At 31.4% G+C, this 27,933-nt stretch overlaps 1 protein-coding gene across 1 annotated transcript; it reads left to right on the forward strand.

Moving 5' to 3' along the window:
- Positions 1–254: 254 nt before the first annotated feature.
- On the forward strand, positions 255–27,606 carry Sap30 (SIN3-associated polypeptide 30). The gene is made up of 5 exons (XM_035350460.2): positions 255–408; positions 1,628–1,806; positions 19,668–19,790; positions 25,523–25,621; positions 27,107–27,606. Exons 2-5 carry the CDS (start codon positions 1,639–1,641, stop codon positions 27,233–27,235), a joined length of 519 nt encoding a protein of 172 aa, XP_035206351.1. The 5' UTR covers positions 255–408; positions 1,628–1,638; the 3' UTR covers positions 27,236–27,606.
- Positions 27,607–27,933: the final 327 nt, after the last annotated feature.

A 27,933-nucleotide genomic window follows, 5' to 3' on the forward strand; every position in this document is an offset into this window, starting at 1 on the left:
AATTTTCTAAATTACATCAAACAAAGGTAATATTAGATTCCTCCCACGCAGTTCTAAAAGTTCAACTTGACACATGGCGTTTCTAGAAAAATTATATCTTCAACATATGACCTCATTGTTATACTTACAGACTATGGATGTAAGTATAACAAAGTAAGTATGACAGACATGTGTTGGAAAGAATAGGAACAATTCACTACAGTGTTGCATAGCCGCCTAATGTGCTTACATCACGTGACCTCAGACGTCACCGGAATGTATCTCATTATTATTTCTTATTTCGGTGGAGACGTTTGATAGGAAAAAAGAAGAAAAGTGTTTTGGCATCAAGTTCGTTACATAGCTTGTTAGTAAATAACGTTCTGTTACCGCGTTCGGCTGTTAATGCTGTGTTTTATCACTCTCGTGGTAGGTACAAATACGTTTATACATTAATAGAGATATTGACGATCGTATCAGATTTAGTAAAATCATTTATATTACTGCCAAATTATGTTTGATCATTGTCATTCTGCTTCATTTTCTAATTTTAGAGATTAGGCAAATTTAAGTTGCCGAATATACTTTTGTCTTTTTGTTGAATTTGAATTTCTTGTTTTGAATGGGTCTGAAATTGCTGTTTTTTTTTTTATAAATTAACTGTCCATCTCTTAATATTGAAATTACCTCATTAAAGAGATTTCAGTGTAATTTATTTTCGATGTATGTATCTTTTTATGGAGTTCGCGTACGTATGAGGGTAAATTGTTACCTTCCAAATACTAGTTTTATTTTATTCGTACGATAGGATGGAGGCTTATGTAAGAAAATTAGGAATAAAAGCATATTATCAAACTGCTAGTTTATACAAATTAGTTTTAAGCAAATGCTTCTCGGTTTTGATTTATTTATGCTTGTCTGCCATTTTATATGTCTACGTGTAACTGTTTTTTCAATTTTGTTATCATTCAAATTTGCAACATTTCATGCTATTTATAACAATATCAAAAGGTTTAAAAGTTGTTGGCTAATCTTTGGAATATGGTAACCTGCAGTTTGGCGTTGTGTTGTATGGTTTGTAATCTATGGAGTAATGCTATCGTTTTATTTCGAAAGGTGATAAATCGTGATTTTAAAAATGCGTTTAGTAATTGTTATTGTAGCCGGCTATAAGATGGAAAATAATGCAGTTTTTGCAATGAATAAATAAATTACATAATACTTTTTTTAAATGTTAGGAAATGTTAAGCTCCATATATGAAACAGATACCGTTTTTCAGATTTATATTTTACAGGAAAAAATAACCGCCTCAAAATATTCCGTCACTAAGGTATTCAAGCTGATGATCTTTGTGTGTCATATATTGTACTGATAGTGTGTAATAATTTTGAATAGTGCCTAAGCACAATTTCCAGCAAGATTATGCCATAATCTTTATAATGGGTTAATATAGAATTTTTAATATTTTTTTAGATTTCTGATAATTTATTTCAATGTAGTTTATATTTTAAAAAAATCTGTAAATAATTTATAATTATTTATATTAGTATGATGAAGTCAATTTTGGTGGTAAAGAGATTAGAGGTAAAAGTTATAAGTTTGTTAATGTTAAAAATTCTGTAATATAATGAAAATTTTATGCTGTAGATGCCTGTGAGATGAATGGCTTCAGCACTGAAGAGGAAACACCTGGCTGCCACAATCAAGTTTGCTGTCTTCTCGATGAAGGTGAAAGATGTACACAACCAGCTGGAAATGCCAGTTACAATAAGAGGATACAGAAAACTGTAGCTCAGAAGAAATTAAAACTTAGCATTGATCCTAATGTAAGTATCATCATTAAGATTCATTCATATATTTAGGTATATCACTTATTGAATATACTGCAGTTTGAGCTATTTATTGCAGATGTATTAATTAATAATATAAAGAATCACCGAAGGCAATTCTTGGGAGGGGGAAAAAAAAAAGTTATTATAATGCAATTGCTCTAATAATTATCAAAGTTAATTTGAGTTTAAATATAAATTTATTCAATGAGTAAAAGACTGACACTTTCCAAAATAGCATCTGTGAGAAATATGGTTACTATCGCATTTACTCCCCAGCTGTGTAAGAATCAACAGGAAGAGCATTGTTACTCAACAACCCAGAATTTTAAGTAAATGCGTTTTATCTGGTAACCTTTTAAATGCATGTGATTTTCGAATTCTGAGGTTTATGTTTTAAATTTCTTCTTGTGATTATAGCTTCTTGTGTATATAGCTCTTTTTCTTGTAATGAATCAAAACGCAACTGTAGAGTTTGCCTATTGCATTTTTTCATAAATATGGCATTTTGCCTATTAGTAATAGAGTGTAGAGAAATGTGCACACCATTAAGTTGTATTTAACAAATGATCAAATTGTCTGAGCTGTCTTGGGAAATTGTTTTGGCGAAGATATTTAAAAGGAAAGCAAAAGGGCTGTTTTGAAGAGATTTTTAAAGCAGATAGCTGAACTGGTGGCTGTAAAAATGTAAATATTGCTCGGATTTATTTTAATTATTAAAGTGCACATAAAATGATACATTTGGCTACCTTTTGTTTATCTCCAGTGTTGTATTATTATAGAAATTTTGCAGCTTGAAAGTAGTTTTGAACTGTTCTTAGGTGATTGATAATAGTTTTCTCTAAATAAGTGAAATTCTCTCTCTCTCTTTTTTTTTAGATTTTTCAAGTTAAAATAGATCAATAGTAAACACCCCCCCCCCCCAAGAAAAAAAGAACCGTATCCTGAGTTTTCAGAAAAGGCTTGCTGCTCAATCCCAAATTAAAAGCAAAAAGAATGGAAGCTAGAACTATATATATTCAAAAGTTAGGTGTACTAAAGCATATTGATAAATATAGCACAGCATGTAAAATATTGAAATACACACAATAAAAAATTTAAATTCATCATATTTTAAGGTCTGAAATATGGAAATTTTTTCTAAAGTTTGAGAACAGATATATATCCTGGAGTCATAATGTAGTTTTGGTACTATTCGGTTTCGAGGACAGTAAAAAATTGCAGCGAAAATGTACGTGCATAAGCGCCAAATCTAGCAAACGCGCCCATTTAACAGCGCACCAAATCTAGCGTACGCGCTGATTTCAGATTGCGTAAGTTTATATAGTTCCATATTTCTTAAGACACGATTGAAATACTAGTTTAATTTTTAAATCGTTTTTTGATATCCTATGGATTTAAAAATTTGGGAATTGCCCATGACAAAAAGTCGGCAATAGAATTTTAGGTAAAGTGCAGAATCACCCACTGCTTGACGCGTTTTTAAGAAGTGCACATACTCGGTATCCATGTACACATCGACTTATTTTCACTTAAAAGAAAATCCTAGAATTGCACAAAAAATGGCACTGCGCACACCCTTGACTTTATCTATGTACACATCGACCTATTTTCACTTAAAAAGTAAAAGAAAATTGGCAAAAAATTTAATTGTTTTTAATCTTGTAAAAAGCGGCAAACAAATAAGTGAGCAATTCTGCACTTTATCGAGAATATTTTCAAAGAAAAGGCATCGTTCATTATAGAAAATTACGTTTGAAGAACCAATGAGATGAAATTATACTTTAGCGATAAGTCGGTAGCGAAATAGCGATGCAGGCATCCTTACAGTTATGTTTAGAAATTTTTATATAAATTATAATAATTATCTGAAACAGTTAATTACTCTTCTGCTTCCATTCAGTCATGTTTAGCCTTTTTCATATAAATTATAATAATAAAAAATATTATATGAAATTAACCTTTCATCTAAATTAAAACATCAATCTTAGATAGTTATTTACTATATACTTTCTTTCTTGCCGCAAGTATTAGGGTTGCCGCACTTATTTTTGGCAGCTTTGGCATCAACAGTAGTTTGGCGATTTTTTACGGTCCTCGAAACCGAATAGTACAGTAGTTTTTTTTACTGATGCATATCGCACTACAACATATTTGAATTCACACTACGATATATTCTCGAATGTTAGCACAGAATTTGCAGCTAATCTTTGGAATATGGTAACAGGTAGTTTGGCGACATTTTGGTAAGGCGATAAAGGTTACTAGCTAGGACTTTAGCAATAATCTGAGAAGTACACAGTTCGAATCACAGATTATTTTGTCTCGGAGAAATGAGAAATCATGAGACATGTAATGTTACATTTTCCCGAAAATTCCAATCGGGCTTTTAGCTAATAAGCACTTAGAAACAATTTCGCTGCTAAATGGCAGAATCGCCTACTTATTTGTTTGGCACCTTTTACAAGAGTAAGAAAAATTGGATTTTTGTCAATTTTCTTTGACCTTTTTAAGTGAAAATAGGTCGATGTGTACATAGATAAAGTCAAGACTGCACGCAATGCCTTTTTTGTGCAATTCTGGGATTTTTTTTTAAGTGAAACTAGGTCGACGTGTACATGGATACCGCGTATGTGCAATTCTTAAAAACGCGGCAAGCAGTTTGCGACTGCACTTTCTCCCAATTTCACACCTAATCTTCGTCATGATTAAGCATTTTTGTTCCATAAAAGTTCTAGTATAAGCGTAATTCGGCTAGCAGATTGTTGGAAAAAATGTTGAGTAAAAAAAAAAAAAAAAAAAAAAAACAACCTTTACTTTGTGGAAACAACAAAATGGCGTCCAAAACAAAACTAGCAGGTTGCTGTAGCAGGGTTGGTTGCCAAATTGTCGCCAAAATAGTCACCATAATGTAAAGATTCACCGAATTTGCCTGTTGATTTTGCTGCCTGGTCAGCTGTAAGCGTATCCATTAATTTCTAAAAAATATGCTTCTTAAGTGACCCCGAAGGAAGTGGTTTCCTGTCTTGGAGCACAAGTGCTTACTCTTGGCTAAGTGAGTATACGTTTTCTTTACTATTGATACTTACATGTAAAGGGATCCATTGAAGAATGATTGCTTTGTTGTATTTATAAAGAAAGTTCAAGGTTTGTCTTATTTCTGAGATAATTTGGATATATGTGTCATGGTTTATAACGACAGCCTAAATGGCTGCTTTGGAATAGACTGGAATAACTGTTTAGAGAAACAATTTATCCTTATCTTGAGATTTTCCAGAGCTAGTGAGATTGCAAGGATCTCTGCATCAAAATTCGACATGAAGTGTCCCACAGGAGTACATTAGGAAAATAGTTTGCTGTATGCACCCCCCCCCAATATTGTATTTTAGAGTCATCAGTGTATACTCCCGTCCAGGGGTTCTCAACTCGTGGTACGCATGAGAAAAAATAGGTGGTACGCAAAGAAGCAAAGTATTTTTAACTATTAAATTCAAAAATTAAAACCCCAACATCCTGATTGAGTTTTTTCTCTAACACTTGTAAATTTATGCGATCCGAGCTTTGTTTAAGAGTGATGGTGGTAGTAGTAATTTGTAGTGGTGGTACTAAAGGTTTCAATTTTTGTTTAGATGGTACGCGTAGACAAAAGGTTGACAACTGCTGGTCTAGTCCATTTAGTTTCAGGGTATTGTTCATGTAACATACATAATGTGTTTGTATGTTACATGAACAGCTGTTGATGTTTTCCCACACATTTTGATCTTCACATGGAAATTCAGTCATTCATTTCGTTTCTAGTACCAATATCCCTTTTACGAAATAAAATGTTGCATTAAAATTTTCTGTTAATATTGCAATTCTAGTGTACAATGGAATTTGTCTGATTTGTAGCTTAATTGCACTGTGGCTAAAATTACGATTTCACTTAAGAAATTGAAAAGTGCTGGCATCAGATATTGGCTGAATTCAAGTCTTTATCCTGAGTGAAATTTTTCATGTCTTAAAATAAATACTAATAATACACTGATCTTGTAAAATTCATAAATTGCACATGATCATGGCAAAAGAAAATTTTTTTTAACATCATAAATTGTTAACTGGCTAGTTTTCTTGGATTATGCTGTTTATGTTTCATATTTTTAAATTTATATTTACTGCACATGTTGACTAAATTTTATCAAGTAAAGTTTTTTCAGAGCATGATCAAAATATGTTAAAAATGTATTTACGGGTGCCTCTTGGCAACTTTTGGCGGTACATGGACACAGAGTATGTGCAGTTCTTTGACTTGTTATTTTGGCTTGTACCGGAGCAGAAAAAAAGGAACCTCGTTCCTACCTTTTTACATTGTGCATGAGCGGAAAAAAAGTGACATTTTTACTTTCAAATAATTTTAGCAAAGTGTCTAAACCACATTTGATGTTTTATCGCTTTCTACAAATATGCCAAATTTCAAAACCCGCCAATATATAAATCTACGTATATCTTTGGAAATTTTAAATAAAAAAACTGTAATTTTTTATGCTTAGAAATATGTCTACTTTAAGATGATGGTAAAAATTTTATAGATTATAATTCAAAAATTTTTTTGAAAAATTTATAAAAATGATTTAACAATACAAATTTTAAAAACAAATCGGTGAATTTAATTTGGAATGAACCTAAATTTCGAAATGGGAAAGGAAGAATCAAATAAGTTTAATAAAAAAAGAGAGATTAATAAATATATACCAAACTCAATTAACATTGAGGAGCTAAAATTTTGAGAGCTAATTTTTTAAAAACTACTTGTGTGATTTTTACAAAACTTGGTAGTTTGGCGTAATTTTAGTCGTAGAATCGAAATATGGAAAAAAAATTGGTATGTTATTTCAGAAAAAGTCGGATTTTTGTGTCAAAATACCTATATATTAGAACAATGCTATGTATAAATCTAATATAATCCTAAGTCGCGCTTTCGAGACATGAAAAACGCAATTTGAATTTCGGCAATCGGCCCAGTAAAACGGGTGATATAGAACTGTCCCCCCCTTTTTTTGCGCAGTGTACCATTCAAAACTTATTTTATATGCACGTGGTTATCAGTAAAGCTTATAGTGCATAGTTCTCTAAAATTCACGTAGTATTGAACTGACAATGGGTCTAATATGGAGTATGAGTCCCCTGTCGTAGACGGATAGATCAACATGATGGCATACTGGACTGAAAGCAGTTGAGTCCTTGTGGCAGTCGGTCCCACTCCTGTAGCAAGGTAGTTTTCAACTCTGGAATGGGTGTCATGCTGAAGATGCCAAAGAACAATCCTCATTTGTCATTGTGGATTTTGGTTGAACTTGTTCAGTTCTTCTCGATATTGATCCAGTGTCCTGAAACTGTTTCCACAAATTGCAAATGACACTGGGTGTTACATTGACCTCTGTAGCCAGTTACGCTTTTGATTGTCCTGCCTCCAATATACCAACAATTCTCCATCTCCTACATTCATGGCTATTCATTTTACCACATAGCCCACCAGCGGCCGAGCGGTAACGTCACTGAACACTGGTAATTCGGTCTGAGGTTCGAATCCCGCGAACGGGCTGGTTGCATGGGTGTTTTCGTGGTTTTCCCCATGTGTAACCTGTATACGAGCCAGTTTCCCTTAAAAAGTCCTCTGCGAAGGCATCCCTCCTTTAAGGCAGATAGCCCTCGAGTGCTTTGCTGTAATCTAATAAACCAAACCATTTTACCACATATCTTATAAAATTTACCCAACTTTTGAGAAACACGGCTAATGTCATGAAGAGGTATGAGCATGCAAATGTATGCTCATGATCACAGCTCTGCGGGTGTATGTTTACATATTTGACTCGAATATTTTCATAATTAGTGCCTTTGGTTCAATACTTTTCTAAAAATAGATGTAATTTGCAAATTCTCTTAATTTTGCACATGAATGTACTTTAAAACACACAGCTGGAATGAATAAATCAAAAATTTTAAAATAATTATTTGAAGAAGTATAATTCAGCTATGCAACTTAACCAATTACGAGACCATAGACTCCAACTACTACGGATTCTCCGTAGTTTCTGCGGAAATTCATGAAAAACTACGAGCTACAAAAAGTATGGAAAAAACTACGGATTTTACAGAAACAAGAGCAGGAGAACCAGTACGCAAAACGGAACCAACTAATTCATCCGATGATTGGCTGAATACTCGTGTTATCATATATCACGTGTTGAGTGCGTTCCTAGTTTTGAAGAATTAGCCAATCGTAGATCAGTAACTCCAACCGTTAACGACTTATCAATAGTTCCACCCAATTGTCTGTCTCCCAGGTTCCTCGCTGATGCGTGTTTAGGCTGCATTCGGCTGCATTGTGTAGTTTACGGCGAGAGCTTAGCGTGTGTCTTGTGAACTGTGAATCAGGTGAAAGATTTTTAATCATAATGCTTCCTCGAACGAAGAAGCCAAAATTATCAAAGCAGAAGTTTAAAGATTCATATTCTTCAGAATTTCCATGCATTAAAGTGTCCGAAATTTCTGTGAATCACGCACACTGCAGTGTATGCAACAAAGACTTCTCAGTTGCTCATGGCGGAAAAGATGACTGTAAACGGCATGTGTTTTCTCAAAAGCATATAGAACTTGGCACCGTAAAATCTAAAGAAATAACAAATTTCTTAATAAAAGATGATGAAACAGATCCTATAAAAGCCGAATGCTATTTTGTTCATTTTTTAATTGAACATAATCTACCGCTTTCTGTTTCGGATCATTCCAAAGAGCTTTTCAAAGCAATGTTTCCGGATTCTGCCATAGCAAAAAAAATTAGCTGTGGTCATACTAAAACTGCTGCTATTGTGAAAACGCTTGCAGAAAATACTGTTGCTGATATTATAAAATCAGTGTGCAGTACATCATTTTCTCTAAGTACTGATGGAAGTAATGATAACAATGATAACAAACTGTACCCATTGGTTATAACATACTACAGTAAAGAAAAGGGAGTGATAATTACTTCATTGATTTCTATTTTAGAATGCACGAATAATACAGGAGAAGGTATTTTTAATTGTATAAATGAAAACTTTAAAAACAAAGGTTTAGAATGGAAAAATTGCTTATCATTTTCTTCAGATAATGCTAGTAATATGATTGGAAAGTTTAAAGGTGTAGCATCATTTATCAAAATGCATCAACCAAGTATAATCACCCGAGGTTGTCCGTGCCACCTCTTGCATATAGCTGCAAAAAAAGCTACTGAAAAATTAATTGGCTCAGAAATTGAAATGTTGATAATAGATATATATTTTTACTTGAAGAAAAGTTCGAAACGGAAGCATAGCTTCAAAGTTGCTCAACAAATTTTGGAACAGAATGCAAAATCTCATAAAATTTTGAAATATTGCAGTACGAGATGGTTGTCTCTTTTAGAATCTATAACAAGGATTTTGGAACAGTGGGATGCTGTGATAAATTTTTTTGGAGATAAACCAGATAACAGTGAGAATGAAGGAAAGAGATTGCAAAACATTTAAAAAAAATTTACAGTCACCGACCACCAAATTGTACTTGTTATTTTTGAAAAAACAGTAAATATTAATTTGCAACTTTGTTTATAACAGTAAATATTAATTTGCAACAACAAGCTCCTTATATACATAAATTGAGAAGAGAACTTTTTGAACTTTTAATGAATTTATTTGTTAGATTCGTAAAACCATCAGTAATTTCTAAAGAAAATGAAGATGTTACTCTAACGTCTATTCCATTTCAGAAGTATAGTAAACAAAAAGAAAATGAAAATTTAGTGATTGGTGCGGAAACAAGACTATATTTAAAAAATGCCAAGTTGAATGAAAGTGAAGTGAAATCATTTTTCAATTCTGTGTGAGCTTTTTTTGTAACTGCATGTTCATATATAATTGATAAATTTCCACTGAGTGATCCATTTCTAAAACATGCTGAAGTTGCTGACATCAACTTGAGAACTGAAGTCTCATTTTCATCTGTTCTTTACTTGATGAATACTTTTCCATCCATTATTGATGAAAAATGTCTTAATCAAGTAGAAATTGAATTTTCCATGTATCAAGTAGATGATTTGAAAGAAATTGTAGATTTGCGTATTGATATAGCATGGGGAGAAATTGCCAAATTAAAAAATATGAATGGGTGTATTAAATACAAAGTATTGCCTTCTGTAATGCTTGCTGTCTTAATAATACCTCATTAAAATGCAGCTTGCGAAAGAATTTTTTCTATTGTTAAAAAAAATCAGACGGAATTTCGACCAAATTTAGGTCTTAAAACTCTTGAAGCAGTTTTGATTGAAAAAATAAATATGCAGGCAAATGAAGAACTGTGTTATAAAAAAACATTCTCAAAATCAGAACTTAAGCTTGCTAAGCATGCTACATATAAATCTTTGCATTCATAAATTATGCGTATTTTGTTTAATGCTTATATGTATCATTCTTGGTTATTTAAATTTTATTTCCCTGTAGAAATCATATCCAGAATAAAGATATGATTTATAGCTTCTGATTTTTTCTATGATTAGTAGTGATTTGAAGTACTTTTTATTAGTGAATGCTTGAGGAGTTAAAAGAAAATTTCTAATTAAATGTGCATATAATTTACAAGGTATATTTTTAATTATTCAGTTTTATATGTATATGGATTTTAAATGTAATAAAATTGATTACAATTAATTATTAATTTAAAATTAATGAATGGTTAATTACAACATACGCTACGCGCACATTTTCAAAGTTGTAAAAATGTCGTTCGCGTGTTGACTACTGACAAGGTTTGCTGAAGGTTGGAGTCTATGCGAGACATGAGAAATGCAAATTGAATGTCGTGTGTTTGTTGCAGTTAATTGAAGTGGTTCATATAGATGCTTGTTACATTTTTAGTTTAGTTTATTATTGTTTTTTGAAATTTTACATGTTTTAAATGGATGTTTGTTTTATGTAATTTTTACTTGTTCATTATGTATGTTTCTTGCATTTTTAATTTCATTAATTCATTGCTGTAGGACTTGCTAGTAATTAAAAATATTGCAAGACTGATGAAGTGATATATTTGCAGCTTATTTTGTTCTTCAGAACTGAAAGTTTGAGATTTAACTGCAGTGTAGAATCCATGCTTAAAGTTATTTTGTAAAGTTAAAAAAAAAAAAAAAAAAAAAAAAAAAAAACTGTATGTCGACAGTTTATGGATTGTAAGATTATAGGTTACAAATGTTGAGCTTAAATATTTCAGCTTTGCCCAAAAAGTTACCCCTCAGATATAGGGCATAATTTGGTATAGTCTTTTATGTTGTTTTGATGGAGCAAAAGAAAATCTTATTTTTAATGACTATTAGTTTAACTTGAAACGATAGTAAGATAGTCTTGATGTCTTGTCATAATTAAATAATCCATTCCAACCCAAAACAAAAAGTAAAAGGTTATGTTTTGATTATCCGTACCACAACTGAAAAGCTGGAAAAAGTATTTATGTGACAGCCCATTATGTCACCAAAAATATTTCTATGACGACCCAGGCATGCAGATAGTATACTACCAGATGGCTCTCCACTTCTCCAGACATTTTTGCCAGTGTGACTGCAGATTATGATTCCTTCTTTGCACACTTCTTTTTTATTTTCATTCAGGATTTTGGTGCTGAGATTATGTGCAATGCTGTAATTGTGCATGATGGCTAATTCATGCAATTCTTTGAATTTTTTTTTGTGAAAAGAAATTGTTGTGTACATGGGGAGAACAACAGTGCAAAAAATCAAGAAGTGTTTTTGTTTTGAATGGAAAAAGAAGAATGTAGAAAAATTTGCAGCACTGAATGATTTAAGAATATTATAATATTAATACTCATATTATTAAAGAAATAAGATTAGCAGTTTCTTCTTTGCATTCTAAGCACAAGCCGTTTTACAATCACTTAAGATGAGCTCATATACTAAATTCGAGCTGCAAGATTTCTGTACTAATGTAATATTGGAGATAAACAAAAGCTAGCCAAATGCATCATTTTATATGCACTTTATTACTTTAAAATCAATCCGGGCAATACTTACATTTTTACAGCCAGCAGTTCAGCAGCAATTCCTTTAAAATCTCTTCAGAATAGTCCTTTTGCTTTCCTTCCCAACATTTTTTTCCAAAGTAGTTTCCCAAGATAACTTGGACAATTTGATAATTTGTAAAATGCAATTTCATGGGATGCACTTTACTACAGTCAAAAGTCGTTAATTCGGACACCCATAATTCGGAATGATCTATAATCCGGACCTCAAAACTAAAAACTTTCTGCCCATGCGCCGCGTTGACACATGCGCAAAAGCGTTTACGCGTGCGCGTGAGGCCTTTTACGACTGCGCATATGAGTGTGCGCATGTGCAGAATACGTTTTCGCGTGCGCGTTTTATGTATAATGGACATATAAGCTAAAATTATTATTATCTATTTCAGTTAATGTTGATGATTGCGTTGTTCCTTAATTTTCGAATTGGATCCGGCTTATTATTTTTTGCAGACTGTAAGAGCAATTTTATAAAAGTAAGCTTAAACTTTCGATTATATCAAATAGAATTTCCGATATATATTTGTTAATATGTAAAGGATCTAAAGCGAAAGTATGTTTTGAAATCCGAAATCTGTTTATCAATTTCACGCTGCTCAGCGGGGGGAACGCCCCGCCCCCCGCCGGGCGCGTAATGATTTGGAAGTTGATCTGTCAGCACTATCCTTATCTTCAGCGCAGATGTTTTTATTTTATTTGGCTTATAATTGAAGATCAGATGTTTTTATTTTATTTGGCTTATAATTCCTTACCAAATGTAGTATTTCATCTCGATATGCTCCGTCTTTGATATGATTTAAAACAAGTTCCTCGTCATTATAATTCGCTTCTGATAGCGAAGAAAAGTGACAGAGGTTATTGAAAACGAAAAAATTTCGATTGACAAATTAGTCGGTGTTCTCGACACAGCAATTATAGGACTTGAACAGCGGAACTTTGTAACTAAACAAGAAATTATGTCTGTTTAATAGAATTAAAGAGAAAGTATTATCACATGAAACGAAGCAAAACTTAAACAACTTACATTGAAAGAAATGTTTATTTAAGTAAACAAATAAATATTAACCTTTTTCTTTTTGCAAATTTTGATACCCTTTAGATCATAATTGTTCTTTATTTCATAAATTACGGTTTCATATTTTTAATTTTAGAATTTCTGCATGCCATCTTACGAGATTTAAACTGATGATCTATAATCCGGAAAAATCGATAATCCGGAATCGCCGAAGTCCCGACGAGTCCGGATTAACGACTTTTGACTGTACTAGGCAAAATGCCATATTAATGAAAGAATGCTACACTTTCTTTTTTATCAGCAGACAGGTGCTGCAGCTGCATTTTGATTCATTACACACACATTCACACACACACACACACACACAAACAAAATAAAAAAAAAAAAAACTCGCTTACTAAATTGCAAGAAAAACTGCAAAAATAACACTAAAATTCCAAAACTGCATTTAATAAAATACTTAATTTAAAATTCTGGATTGCCAGCTTCAGTGGCATAGCATTTTACCCACTAATTCTTGTCATGGTTGGGCAGATAATGTGATAGTGGTATTAATACTTAGTGTCTTATCATTTGATGTGTCCCAGGATGTTTAATTTTTCTTTTAAGTTATGATTGCAATTACGGGCTGAGCAATTTTAAAGCAATAATTGTACTTCTTAATAATTTAGGTTTATAATACAGGGTTCGTACGGTCCTTAAGAGTCCTTAAGTTTTCTGGAATCTATTTTTGGTCCTTAAAAGTCCTTAATTTCGGCGAAAATCGGCAGAAGGTCCTTAATTTTAATCATCAGAAATAGCTGTCTGTTTTTTACGACTGCCATTTTGAGTGTGAATTAGCATTTCGGAGGAATATTTTTGGAGATTCAACTGACAGATATGGTTATCTTTTGAATGGGTGAATGGGTTATAATTCATTCCTGTTTCTAATATAAATCGTGGGATTTTCGAGTTTTATAGTAAAAGTGCAGCATAAGTATTTTGAAATGATTTCATTTTTTCTAATGAAGCGCTCTTAAACAACTTTTGGCTTTTTGGGATGTGAATTCTTTTATTAAACGGCTCTGAATTCAGCGACTTATCAGCATTTTGGCGATTTTAAGGTCAGTTTCTGTAGAAAATTTTTAATTTCGAAATCTGGGAATTTTTCAACATTTTTTTAAAACATTGTAACATGGATACCGTATTTACGCGAATCTAATGCGCATCGTTTTTGGCCAAATGTAGTACTCAAAATTGGGGTGGGCATTAGATTCGAGTGCAAAGTTCGCTGATGACGTCAGCAGTTCGCCGATGACGTCAACCGAATTTAAATCGTTACAATGGATTACTGTATTTCTCGACTACATTTACCGTTACATTTATGGTTGACACATTATTGCACAGAGGATACAAACTGCAGAGTACGTAGTCACGAATGGAGGGCAAGCAGAGAAGAATGTCATATGACGCTACTTTCAAACATAAAGTAATTCTTTATCCTGAAAGAAATGGCAATAGAAAAGCTGGGAGAGAGTTAAACGTAGCTGAAAGCAATGTTCGCTTGTGGCGGCAACAGAAATTGGCACTGTTTGCAACTAAAACTAGTAGAAAGAAATTCGCTGGCCCTCGCAAAGGAAGACACCCTAAAATTGAAGAAAAGGTTTTGGAATTTGTACGTGAAAGGAGGAAGAATGGACAACTTGTGACTAGCGACACTATAAGAAATAAAGCAAAAGAGGAGGCTGAAGTTCTTGGAATACCGAAACCAGAGTTTAAAGCTAGCCGTGGATGGGTGGATCGGTTTATGAAGCGGATGGGCTCTAAGACGCCGTACAACAATATGCCAAAAGCTTCCTGCAGGTTTTGAGGGAAAACTACTAACATTTTAGCGGTATGTCATCACACTTCAGAAGGAAAAGAATTTTTCAATGGGGCAAATTGACATCGCTGACGAGACGCCAATTTGGTTTGATATGCCTCGTAACTACACCATTACGGAGAAGGGGACTAAAAATGTTATCATCAAAATAGTGAATAAAGACGTTTACTATTAATCACTGATTGTAGAAACTGTTAGCTAGATAGAAATGTTACGATTTATTTCATGTTCATACTTTACGATATGTACCATATACGGTAGTGGTAATTAACAATGATCATTTCACATAACAATAGCCCACTAATAGGTTAATTCTATGTTCTGCTACTTTATGTATAAATCTATTGTTGTATAAAATATGGTATCTAAATTTAAATAAAATTATCATACCATTGATTGATAGTTTATATACAAATCTATTTTTGTATAAAATAAGATTCAATAAATTCCTCATACCATTGATGTGCATTACATTCGCCGACAAACAATTTTTTTATTATTTAAAGTTTTAAAATGGGGATATGCATTAGATTCGCATAAATACGGTAATTTTCATTAAAATAGTAGTAAAATATTGAAATTATGTTTAAAAAATAACATAAAAATAAAACATTTTTAATTTTTGCTGTCATATTATAAAGTTCCATTTTGGCCGCTTATTATACAATATTTAGAATCTGCAAAGTAAGCAAGGTATACGAAACAATTAATGAAACAGTTTTAGCAAAAACAAAATACCTATGTAAATAATTTAAAATGTCTTTTTAAATTTTTTCGTGGTAAGAGGTTTTCTAATGTAATTGTCTCAGAGTATTCAGAATTATCAGAATATTGTTTTCTCTATAAAATTAATTTTACACCTTTTCCCTCTGATATTTTTTCTCAAAATATTTCTGGCTTTTTACTGTTACAGAATTTTTCTTTAGGATTTTAGACATTGCAGCTTAGAAAGTTTAGAAGGATTTCAAGGCAAAATTTATAGACCCAAGATTCTAGAAAATTGCAGAAAAATGTCTCCATGCTATTAACATGTAACGAATGTATTTTGCAGAAAGTTTACGATGTATTTCTTACTTTTTGGAGAAGGTCTGGAAGAACAAAGAAAACATAATATTTGAATGTTTTACTTCTGATACTAGAATCTTTTTCTTAACACGTTTATCTTCCCTTTATTTTCTCTAATTTTCACTAGACACAGACATGGAAAATATCAAAAATGCTTTTATTCTCAGGCATTATAGAAATTTTTTTCTTAGTAAAGAAATTGAAAACTGACAATTTAAATGATTCCTATTATATGTCCGAATGCATCATACACAGGGCTGGCGCTAGGCATTTTCCCACCTGATGCAATCTCTGCGGATCCTAAATTCTGCTTCCAATGCCTGCTCTAAAGTCTAAAAGTTTTGCCATTTCTAGATTTTGTTGCTTGGTGTGTCACTAAATTCTAAAAATTCTGCCACACCGTCTCTGTAACCAGCCCTTACCATATATATTTCATATTGCGTCTGAATGTTCATATTACTAAAGATATAAAATTAGCAGCTATTTCTATGCTTTCTAAATTTAGTGTTTTTAGAATAACAGAAATCTTTAATTTAAATTCTAAAATGAAAAGGAAACGTGAAGAAAGATTCTTCAAAGATATGTACTGCTATTAGTATGTACAGTTATTATTATGTAAATTACCCAGTTGTTTATAATTTCAGCCTTTACTATAATTTCCCATTTCTGTTTTCTCACCAGAATGCAATTCGCTTAGATAGTTTTTAAACTTAGGTGTATAGAGTGTAAGACAGAGTGTGTTTCTGTTCTCCACGTACTTGCTGCATTAGTTCTTGTCCAAAATGAGACATAAAAAAATCAACATAAAGCTAACTATTAATTTAGAAGTAAAACAACAATCTTAATAAGTCTAACTGTTAATAAAACGTAAATAAAATGTCGCTTATCTTCTTTCTAATATGTCCAACTATTATAAGTGTAAAATATTTAATGCTACTTGATAAATTTCATAAAGTTTTATTCTATAACTTATTAATAATTATGTTATGTTTCATAGTAATGCATCCTACTTTTATGTTTAGGATGGTATTACAAAAATGAAGTTCAGGCACAGATAGTATTTTTAATTGAATTTGTTCAGTTCTCATTTGCTCATAGGTCCTTAATTTTTTCATTAATGGTCCTTAAAAGTACTTAATTTCCGTGTGCAGAAAAGTGTACGAACCCTGTAATAGGTATTTGATTTATAATTTATTAAACAGTCAAGTTGCATTAGTATGATTCTTTCAGTAAATATTTTTCAAAATGTAATGACAAATAAGAAAGTTGGAGTGATATTATATTAGACTAATGCACATTTTTTTGCAATATAATGACCTGCTAATCGATGAAAATGCTTTGGAAAAGTATTTCTGTAGATGCTACAATTGAAGCAAAATTTAAAAAAAAAAAAAAAAAAACTTTTGATGAGTCTAATGCTGCTTGCTGAAAGAAGCATTCAACAGACCTGAAGTGTACAACATGATCAGACTTGTAGATGATGAGCAGTGCAGTGCATATGCCCATCACAAACACTAGTTTTTTTTTTTTTTTTTTGTACCTAAAAAGCTCTGTTTTTGCAGAAAACAGATAGTGTATTTTATATATGTGAATTGTGTCTGCATATTGTTTATTTGCTTAGAAAATTTTAATTATGTTTCATGTAAGGAGAAAGAACTAAAACCAACATGTATTTAACTCGAGCAACATGCAGCATCAAAACAGTACTCTACTAGCCTTTGAGAGAATGGACATCTTGTGTGCAGAGCTGTATGAATTGTACTGCCATATGATGCGATCTAATACAGCATTAAGATATGTGGCATGTATTTGAAAGCTCCAGTGTTCGAGTCTCGACAACGGCACTGCACGTAATATTTATTACATAAAATTTAAAATTATAATTAATATTAATTACATAAAATTTAAAATTGTAATTAATACATGAAATGAAAGAGCAATTCACAGTTATTCCTGCAAGTGTTCAGTGTGAGCACCTTTCGTCACACGGCACACATCATGTCAATAGCTCAGTTCTTCCTAAATGTTGGTTAGTCTTTATTGTGTAATTGTTACAACAGTTGCCTCAATCCACACGATCCTTTATGAACCCACACATGTAGAAATCACATGGCATCATTTCATGTGCAAAGTTGGCAAGTAAATCATGGTTTGTAGGCTTTAGAGCCTGTACTAACTTGAAATGATAAGGACATAGTTGTGTTTCCGTTAAACTTTCCAAACAGGCATCACCGGAACTGCTAATTCTCGACTAGACTTCCGACCTGATTTCTTCGGGCTATGCATGAAAGAATCTCACTTGCTCAACAACTCTCTTCACTAACCCTTGGTTCCATTTGCAAAGGTAGCTGGTGTTTTCAAACTGATGATACCATCTACGGATGTTATTATCTCTTGAGGGATCACATCTGAACTTAATCCGAAACTCGCATAACTACAGATTCAGTCTTTGAAAACTGCAAATCACCAAAAGCTTTCTATTCACTAGTCACTATTTTTGCTACTAGTGCTTTCAGGCGCATGCATATACAACCAAACAGAACTGATTAAATTGCTCTTTCATTTCATGTTTTAATTATGATTTTAAGTTTTACATAATAAATACTAGAAAGCGTTAAAACGCAATATTAATGTAGAAACACCCTGTATATGAACAAAAATTTACTGCTTAGTGTTAATGAGTTGCATCTTTGCTTGCTTAGTGTTAATAAATAAATGGCAGTTTGTGTGATAAAGGCCTTTTAATTTTTAAAATATACTATTTATGAGGGAATTAAACTTGAGACCACCTCCTCCATTCGACGTTCTGGGAGAGGAAGAGAATTAATATTTAAAATGCCTGTATGTTTGCATAAATAATTTTTATATATTTTTGTTACCAATCAAATTCCTGGTGGTAGAATGAAATGAAATATTTTCCCAGTTTCCTTCATGTTAGAAAAGTAAGCTTTTGAAACTTTCTTATAGTTGACAACTTATGGAAATTTCAAGTTAATTATATATAAATTGCATTATGCATATAAAATGTAGTCAATAAGTTTAACACTTTTTTTCAGACTAGGCATATTCATATTTGTATTACAAAGGGGTCATTCAAAGTATCGGGAATAAATATAAATGTACTCTTCATTTTGCAAAGGCAGCTGGTATTTTCAAACTGATGATACCATCTATGAATGTTATTATCACTTGAGGGATCACATCTGAACTTAATCCGAAATGCACATTACAGAGTAACTACAGATTTGGTCTTTGCAAACTGCAGAACACAAAAAGCTTTCTGTTCATTAGTCACTAGTTTTGCTACTAGTGCTTGCTGGCGCATGTGCATACTAACAAACAGAACTGTTAGAGTTGCTCTTTCATTTCATGTATTAATTACGATTTTAAGTTTTACATAATAAATACTAGAAAATGTTAAAACCCTGATGTTCATTTAGAAACACCCTGTACATTTACTGATGTCACCTTTGCTTGTTTACTGCTAATGAGTAAATGGCAGTTGCCTTTTAATTTTTAAAATATGCTTAAAGCCTATTATAAGGTGATTAAATTTGAGACAACCTCAATTTGACATTCTCGGAAAAGGAAGAGAATTAATATTTAAAATGCTTGTATGTTTACATAAATAAATTTTTATGTATTTTTGTTATCAATCAAATTCCTGGTGGTAGAATGAAATGAAATATTTTTTCAGTTTTCTTCATGTTAGAAAAGTAAACTTTTGAAAGTTTCTCACTGTTAACTACTTATGGAAATCACAAGTTAATTATATCTAAATTGCAATTATGCATTATGCATATAAAAAATGTAGTCAATAAATGTAACTTTTTTTTTCAGGCTAGGCATATTTATATTTGTGAGTATCACAAAGGGGTCATTCAAAGTATCAGAAATAAACGTAAACGAAAAGAAAGTGATGATGATAATGGCTTGAATGATCAAGACATGGATATCCCAGAAGTAAGTATTTTTTTTATTAGTTTTTCTTTTTCATTTCTTCTTTTTTCCCCCCTTAAAAACTTCAATCATAAGGGGTCTAATGGATGAATTATTGTGTCATGAATGAAGAATTGAATCAGAATAATTTATTACATGCTGTTGTTAAATATGGGGGTTGAGATATAATAGTTTGGAGAGGTTTTGTTGCATATCCACTTGTGGTTATTATGTAACTGAAGTTATCAAAATACCTTCATATTCTACGGACTTTAATCCACTCGAACAGAGTCTGAAGTGAATTGGATGTGAGAATGAGGAAACATGTTAACTTTCTTACACAAAACAATTGAATCCATGACAAAGTGCTTGAAAAGTATAGTTAAAGGATATTCAATGAAATATTGAATGTTCTGTTATTTTCATGTGTTTAGTAAAAATTATCATAAAGTTATCTCTTTGTTCAAAATGTCTGAATACTTGTGCAAGTTCATTTTCAGAATCTTTTGAATATCAAGATTTTTTAATCAAAAATGTTTTGAATAAGTTTTTCCAAAACGGATTTTTTTTTGTAAATATAGATCAATAATATATGTGAAGGAAAAATAAAAAATAGTCATTTCGGTAATACTTAGAAACTGATATTTGCAAATAAAACTGAAACACATAAGTGTCCAAAAACAAATGTGACTCGCTGTAGTTTCTTCCTGTTTTGGTTTAGAAAATGCAAATGATAAGATTTCAAAGTATGGACTACTTTACATGGCCTATGTTCCTGTACCCTAATTCCTTGTGCAGTAGCTCATAATCTGATAACTTGTGTTGTAACCTACCATATGCATACAAAGAATTTTCTGCAAATAGATATCTTTTATCTGATGATTCATTCAAAAAGAGGATAAGCCAGAAAAATATGTGCTGAGTATTGTTAATTCTTTTAAATACAGTTGAAATTGTATTTAAAAGGTTTTTATATAGATAGAAAAGCCAAAGATTCAAGTTCTTCAACCATCAAACCATTTATGCACATTTCTACTGAAAGAAAATGTCCACAGATAAGTAGTCTTATTGTTTGTAAGTTTCTATAGTGAAAGCAAAATGTGCATCTTGATCCAAAAGTCTATTTTAAGTGCTTTTTATGGAATCCTTTCTCATATTATATAATCGCATTAAGAGCATTATAAAATATTCTGGCCGTTTCTGTCATTTTAGTGCTTAATAAAAGAAGCCTTCAATGAAACATCATCGAAGTATTCATTCTATGAGTGTAAAAGCAGTGTTAAGTTGTAAAGTAATATAAAAGATTATTTAATTGAAACTTTGGAACTATAATGTCTGATGCACATTTGAGATTTTTTTTAATGTACAGTAATTTTAGTTCTGTGCAATCAACTTAATAATATTGTCAATGAATATAATATAAAGAAATGCAATATAAAATATTTTTTTCATGCATTTTTATGATCACTATATCAATTTTGAAGATCTGCTTTATTCAGGGCAGTGTTTGATTGTGGATAGCAAAAGACTTCATGGGTATGCATTAGCACTCTGCTCAACAATCTGCGCACACTTAGCTTCTTTGCAGCAACCAATACTAGTGCAAGTTCTTCGTCTGCAATTGACATTATGAAACCTCTGCATATCTGCTGTCTTACCCTAATAATCGTATACCTGGTTCGATATTATCATTGTCATGGATGAAGAGTAATGTCTGTACAGCTCATGAAGTAGAAGACCTAGGCCCTTTTGCATGCATTCATTTACGTGCCAGTTTGCATGAAGCCTACATGAATTTGGGTGTAGAAAAAAGAACCACGTGAGCCTCATTTGATATAAAGCATAAAGGAATCATCTGCATAAAGGGATGAGCATTTAATGGAATTCTTGCAACATTATATAAGGACTGCTTTTCTTGGCACCAGCATCAGGGTGTTCTATTAGAAATTATATGATATCGCTGAAAAAAGTCTGCATCACAATGCTATACATTTATAGCAGAAAACTGCAAGACCACATGTAGTTTGAACAACCAGTCAGAAATTTCTAGATTTGCGTTAAGAAGTTTTACTTTTTTTCTTGTATAATACGAAGCATATACTAAGGAACTGTTACGTATTCCACTCAATATGCTACACTCCTGATGAGTGATGTAAGTGAGGCATCCTTTTCATAGTAATCAACTTTTGATGTATAAAATGTGCATTCATGGCATTCTGCTCACATCTCCAGAAATTTTCCTTTGACTTACTTGAAAAAAAAAAAAAAAAGTGTTTGAAGATTTTGAATGCTGATGTCCTTTCTTAATTTCCTTCTTTGGTTGCAGATTATTGCACATGTTCTGAATACTACTATTATTTTAAATCACATATTGTTTCTTAATTTATGGATTGACACTGCCATCTGTGTTATTGAAGCTTTATCCATGTGTTGCCAATATATGTGAATTTGTTCTGATGCATTTTAAAGTTTATCCCTTGAAAAGTCAACTAATTTCCAATCAATAGTGATAATTACATGTTTTTACTTTTTTTTCCAAAGTTTGAAATTTTGTTATTCATGATTTAAATTCAAGTTCCCTTAAAAAGTTCTCCCCCCCCCATGATTTACATTCAAGTTCTTTTAAAACACAATTTTCTGAATTAAACTTTCTATATATGGATTCCCTCTTTTTGACATATTCTACTAAATTTATATTAGGAGATAATATAATCAATATTTCTTTAGTAAATAAATTATTATTATCTTACTTTGCATCTATTGTTCAAGTATTAGAAAAACTTGTTTTCGAATTCAATGAATTTTAGTTCATTGCATAAACTGTATATAACATGTAAAACTTAAGAATGCACATTTATCTTTTAATTATTAATTAATACCCATCAGAAAAATACTGTTCAATTTCAATTAACTTTAATCAGTGATACTGTTTATAAAAAAATTTTCTGTAATTGTTGATACAGTTATAGCAATTACATACCTACGTCTCTTCTGATGTATAAATGACTCTTGATCAAATGAACTGAAAGTGACATTAAAAAACTTATGCATATTTCTCTATCAACAACTGTGTCAGTTGAGTCAAAAATTAAAAAGAAGTAATCTTTTTTATTAATGCATCAACTGAAGTAATGTCTGAGAGAAAATTTGAGTAATCAAGTGGTTTTTTGGGCATAGTTTCACCATTACTGTCTAACTCTGTTCTGCCCTTCCACCAACCCTTCTGAGAGACTGGCTTGCCAGTATTTTAAATGCCCCTGTGTTACATAGACAGCAGTTTCTTACCTCGGTCCAATAATATGGCAACAGCCAGCGTTGTTAACCGCTATACTGATCAGGGCAGTAATTATTACCAAAGAAAGTTTCTTCGTTCTCGTACTACTGGATACCTTCTGACCATGTTCTAGTTAGATGTGTTATAAATAGATGTGTGATATGCTTTTGAGCAAAAAATTAATCTATAAACCAATGACTGATAACTTATCTAATAAGAAGTGTAGCATCTAGACTATTTAAAAAAATAGGTCTGTCATTTTACAGGACCAATCAAAATCAAATGTAATTAAAAAATAGTTACTTTAATCCTTTAACTATGGGTAAAACTGTACACAACTATGATGCCAAATGGAGGAGGGGGAAATCCAATTTTAACATAATTGTTATGTGTATTTATATATTTAACATCATTTAGACAAAAATAAAACTTCATTTTTAAAATTTTGTGAGAAAAATTTTACAAAATATATCATTAAAAACATACTAAAATGTAATGATCTAACATCTATAAATTGCACAAATAAAAATACTGCAAATAATAAGCTGAAATATTTTTCATTAAAGCCTCTAGGAGTTTTTCACACAAAGGCCTACTTGGCATTCTGGACATTACAGAGGGCGTTTATACATTTTTGTAACGATTTTGCAGACAAACATTAGAATTTCGTTTTCTAATATGTTCAGTCTGATAGCTCTTTTGTTGAACAATCATATTATGTCTTGATTTCCAAGATAAAAGTCCTTTTCTTAAAACATCAAGGTTGATTTTATTCCACTCCTCCTTCAAAATCTTCCTTAGTTCATCCAATGTTTTGGGATTCTGCTTAGCTTGTTTTAAGAGGCCATAAGTACATTAATCCACAGTTAAGAGCCAGATGGACATTAATCCACGGGAGACACATCAGAGGACTTGGGTAGGATGCATTTAAAGGGAATAGCTTCAAATCCAGTTTTATTTCTCATTTTTTAAAAAGTAGAACAGTAGATTTAGAGGTATGACTTAGAGCCTTATTCTGATGGAACTTAATACAGTAAAGGTTGTTTGGATATAGAGATGGAATTTCTTCTTTAAAATTAGGTGTTAAAACATATTTCTGATAGTAATCTGAATTAGTTTTGACATTTTTTTCCCACTTTTCTTATCTTAAGTTTTCCATTATAAGAGAATCCAGTAATAATCATAAAACCTTTAAAAAAACTTTCCTTGTTTTCTCTGAACCAACATATTAAGTCTTTATCTCCTCTTTTTTGGTAGTAAATCGATCTTTTTCTGTTGCAGTCAAATAAGTATATTCAAGCCTTATCAATTGTAACTACAGTCAAAAGTCGTTAATCCGGACTCGTCGGGACTTCGGCGATTCCGGATTATCGATTTTTCCGGATTATAGATCATCAGTTTAAATCGTGTAAGATGGCATGCAGAAATTCTAAAATTAAAAATATGAAACCGTAATTTATGAAATAAAGAACAATTATGATCTAAAGAGTATCAAAATTTACAAAAAAAAAAAAAGCTTAATATTTATGTTTACTTTATTAAACATTTCTCTCAATGTAAGTTGTTTAAGTTGCTTCATTTTATGTGATAATACTTTCTCTTTAATTCTATAAAAAGACAATTTCTTGTTCAGTTACAAAGTTCCGCTGTTCAAGTCCCGTTAATTGCTGTGCCGAGAATACCGACTAACTTGTCAATCGAAATTTTTTCGTTTTCGCTAACTTCTCTGTCACATTCTTCATGTCTTTATCCATTTTTTGCAGCAATTCCACTTTTTGTTTGTTGGATATCGAAACATACTTTCGTTTTGTAGATCCTTTGGAAGTTCCAGCATCGGAAATTCTATTTGACATAATCGAAAGTTCAAGTTTACTTTTATAAAATTGCTCTTACAGTCTGCAAAAAAATAATACCATAACTGTGAGAACTGTATTGATTTAAATCATCACAATCTCAAATGCATAACTTCAAATTAAAATATCTGCATCTCATTTTGATGGTTGAGTATATAGGCCACCATATTTTCATATATTAGGGAAGTTTTTTATAACCATCCTCTTTGCAGTATCGCTAAACCAGGGGGGATGCATTTTAATTTCTTGTTTTCAGATTACTGTAGCTTTTTAACAAACATATTAAAATAATTCACACCTGCCATAAGTTGTGAGGCTGAAATAACAATTTTATGCCAATTTATTATGCTAAACTTTCACCAAAAACTGCACAATTACAAGTTAAGTAGTATTGTACATTATGCATCTATACATCATTTCTAAACTGATTTTAATAATTTGAATTAGAGGGTATTGTTTCTAGTGTTATTTTCTTACTTAAAATTAACCAGTGTCGTATTTTTATTATTTTAACAAAAACATGCAATAAGCACAAATGCTCCAAAAATTGTTAAAATATTAAGCAGTATTCTTTCTTCTGCAGTTATATTCTGTAATTTAATGTATGCTTCTATCTGTATCTTTTGTAGGTTGATCTCTACCAACTTCAAGTGAGTGCATTGCGAAGGTATAAAAGGCACTACAAAATACAGACTCGACAAGGAGTGAATAAAGCTCAACTTGCTGAAGTAAGGATTTCAGATCTTTTCAGTTAATTTTTTACTTCCGTGTATGAAGTAAAGGAAGTATTGTAATCACGAAAAATTCCGGGTACCATATTTCAACGAAAATATCCATTTTGACGGCTTTTGAATGCAATTCAACGATGCTTTTGCATGACATCTGTACATAAGGGCAGAGTAAAGGACTTTTTTTTCCAAAACGAATTATTAAAATGAATTCAGAAGAGATTTTTTCGTAGCGTCTTTATGTACATGCGTATGTACATATGTATCTCGTATAACTAAAAACAAATAGCCTCAGAATGTTGAAATATTGTATATAGGACTGCTATAGCATGTAGTTATGCACTTCCCTTTTTGGTGGCAATTTATTGCAACAAAAGTATATATACCCACTGTGTTACTCAGTTTTTTAATTCTTATATGTTGGTAAATTGTGCATTTTTTTGCGTTAAAAATGATTGAATTATATTGTTCTTATCTTCCGGTTAAGGTTTTGATGGCTTTAGTTAACTTCCATGCCATAGTTGTAGAATTATCAACAATTTAAAAATTGTTTAAGTGCAGCTAAGCTTAATTTTTTTTTTTTTTTTCTTTTACCATAGCAGCTATATTTGCTTGCATTTGAAACTTAGTAGAATAAGGAATTTGTTGCCAATCTAGAGAAACTAAGCTTTGCATCAACAAAAATAACATCTTTTATTATTGCGAATTAAATCATGCTTATTCCATTCTGGAATTATAATTTAAGTTATGAAATTATCCCATATATTGACTCGGCATAGCATCCACAACAAATTACATCAGTTTCTTAGCCTTCCAGTGTGATTTTATCGAGTGAGACCAAAAGTAAACTTCCAGTTTTGTGCACTGAAAAATCTGTCTTCTTGCTTGCTGACCGAATTGCTTGTTTTTGTGTAGAAACTCTAATTTTAATTGTAAAAATTTTTCTTTAAATTGTTCTAACTGTATTTATGTTTCATATTTTTCTCAAGATATGTTGAAGTTTCATGTATTTTTGCCTAGTGGCAAAGTGAGGATTGAATTAATTGAATGAGAAATATATCTCTAATGAAATTCGAGGAAATAACTTTAAATGAAATGCAGGAACAAATGTGTATAATTTAATATTCTGCACAAGGAAGTCATGTGGTGTACACATCGGATTTTTTTAATTATCATTAAAAGTTTGTACATTTCAATTTCTTGGACTGTTTTTAGCATGATGCTGTGTTTAACCATGTGTGTGTAATATTATTTAAGGTGGTTTAATTTTTTTCATTTCTGATATGAGCATTTTAGTTTTTAATTAATTTTTAAATTAAAGTGTCGTATTATATAAATATATGCAATTGTATACATATAAATGTATTGCAATAATTTTGTTATTATCTTTGGAAATTTAATCCTCTTGTTTTCGAGATTTCTATAAATTTTATCTCCTTTAGAACATTGTTATTTTATTGTAAACAGTATTTTGTTGTTTTTCAGACTTTGTCAAGGCATTTTAAAACAATTCCTATAAGTGAAAAGGAAGCCATTACGTATTTTATTTATATGGTAAAAAACAACAAGAATAAGCTTGATCAGAAAAATGGAACTGAATCTGCTGGAACTTAAATCTCAGTGCACACTCATTTGAATGTTGTTAATTTTGTTCATATTTTTTCTGTAATAACAATCAATAGCATCATGTTATTGCTTTTATTCGAATTAGTCACTTTATATTTCTTGAGTACATTTGTCAATGTGTTTAGATACTTTTAAATATTAATGCTTTGTTTGTGAATTACAGTATTATGGCAGAGGAGAATATATTGCTGATTCATTAAATATGGAAAACTGTATGGGGTATTGCAACTTTTAAGTAAGAGGAATCTTATCCGTGTACCAATTAAGCAATACTGAGAAATAATGTTCAACCTTTCAACCCACTTCCAATATGCAAAGGGAATCCCAATAAAAGAAACTTGAAAAATTATGAGCCATGATTTTGCTTTTGTATGCTTGTTTTTTGTAAGAATTTGATTCTGACCAAGAAGAAACTGTCATTAATTCGTGCAAATTAAGCATTTGCTTGCAACTGCAAATTGTTATTTTCGTCTTTCAGATACAGTGTATCTCGGTATATGTGATTCATCAGTTCCATGTCCTTTGATATATACCAAACTTTTCTATTAAGAAATGAAGGGAAAATGATTAATCAATTACTATAAAAATTCTATTGTTATTATTATAACACTTATATTAGTATTAACTAAGATACAAATAAGGTGGGTAAAATATATACTGTTCATAAATGGAGTTCTGCACATGAT

The sequence above is a fragment of the Stegodyphus dumicola genome, chromosome 8 (genome assembly GCF_044657685.1).
Source record: "Stegodyphus dumicola isolate Sdum_Otavi_A_Nest chromosome 8, ASM4465768v1".
Classification (NCBI taxonomy): Eukaryota; Metazoa; Arthropoda; class Arachnida; order Araneae; family Eresidae; genus Stegodyphus; species Stegodyphus dumicola.

Bases quoted from the DNA above. Each gene is read 5' to 3' on its own strand.
- Sap30 (XM_035350460.2), top strand. From the start codon at position 1,639: ATGAATGGCTTCAGCACTGAAGAGGAAACACCTGGCTGCCACAATCAA. The intron at 1,807-19,667 runs GTAAGTATCATC...TTTTTTTTTCAG, and splicing joins AACTTAGCATTGATCCTAAT to GCTAGGCATATTTATATTTG. The intron at 25,622-27,106 runs GTAAGGATTTCA...GTTGTTTTTCAG, and splicing joins ATAAAGCTCAACTTGCTGAA to ACTTTGTCAAGGCATTTTAA.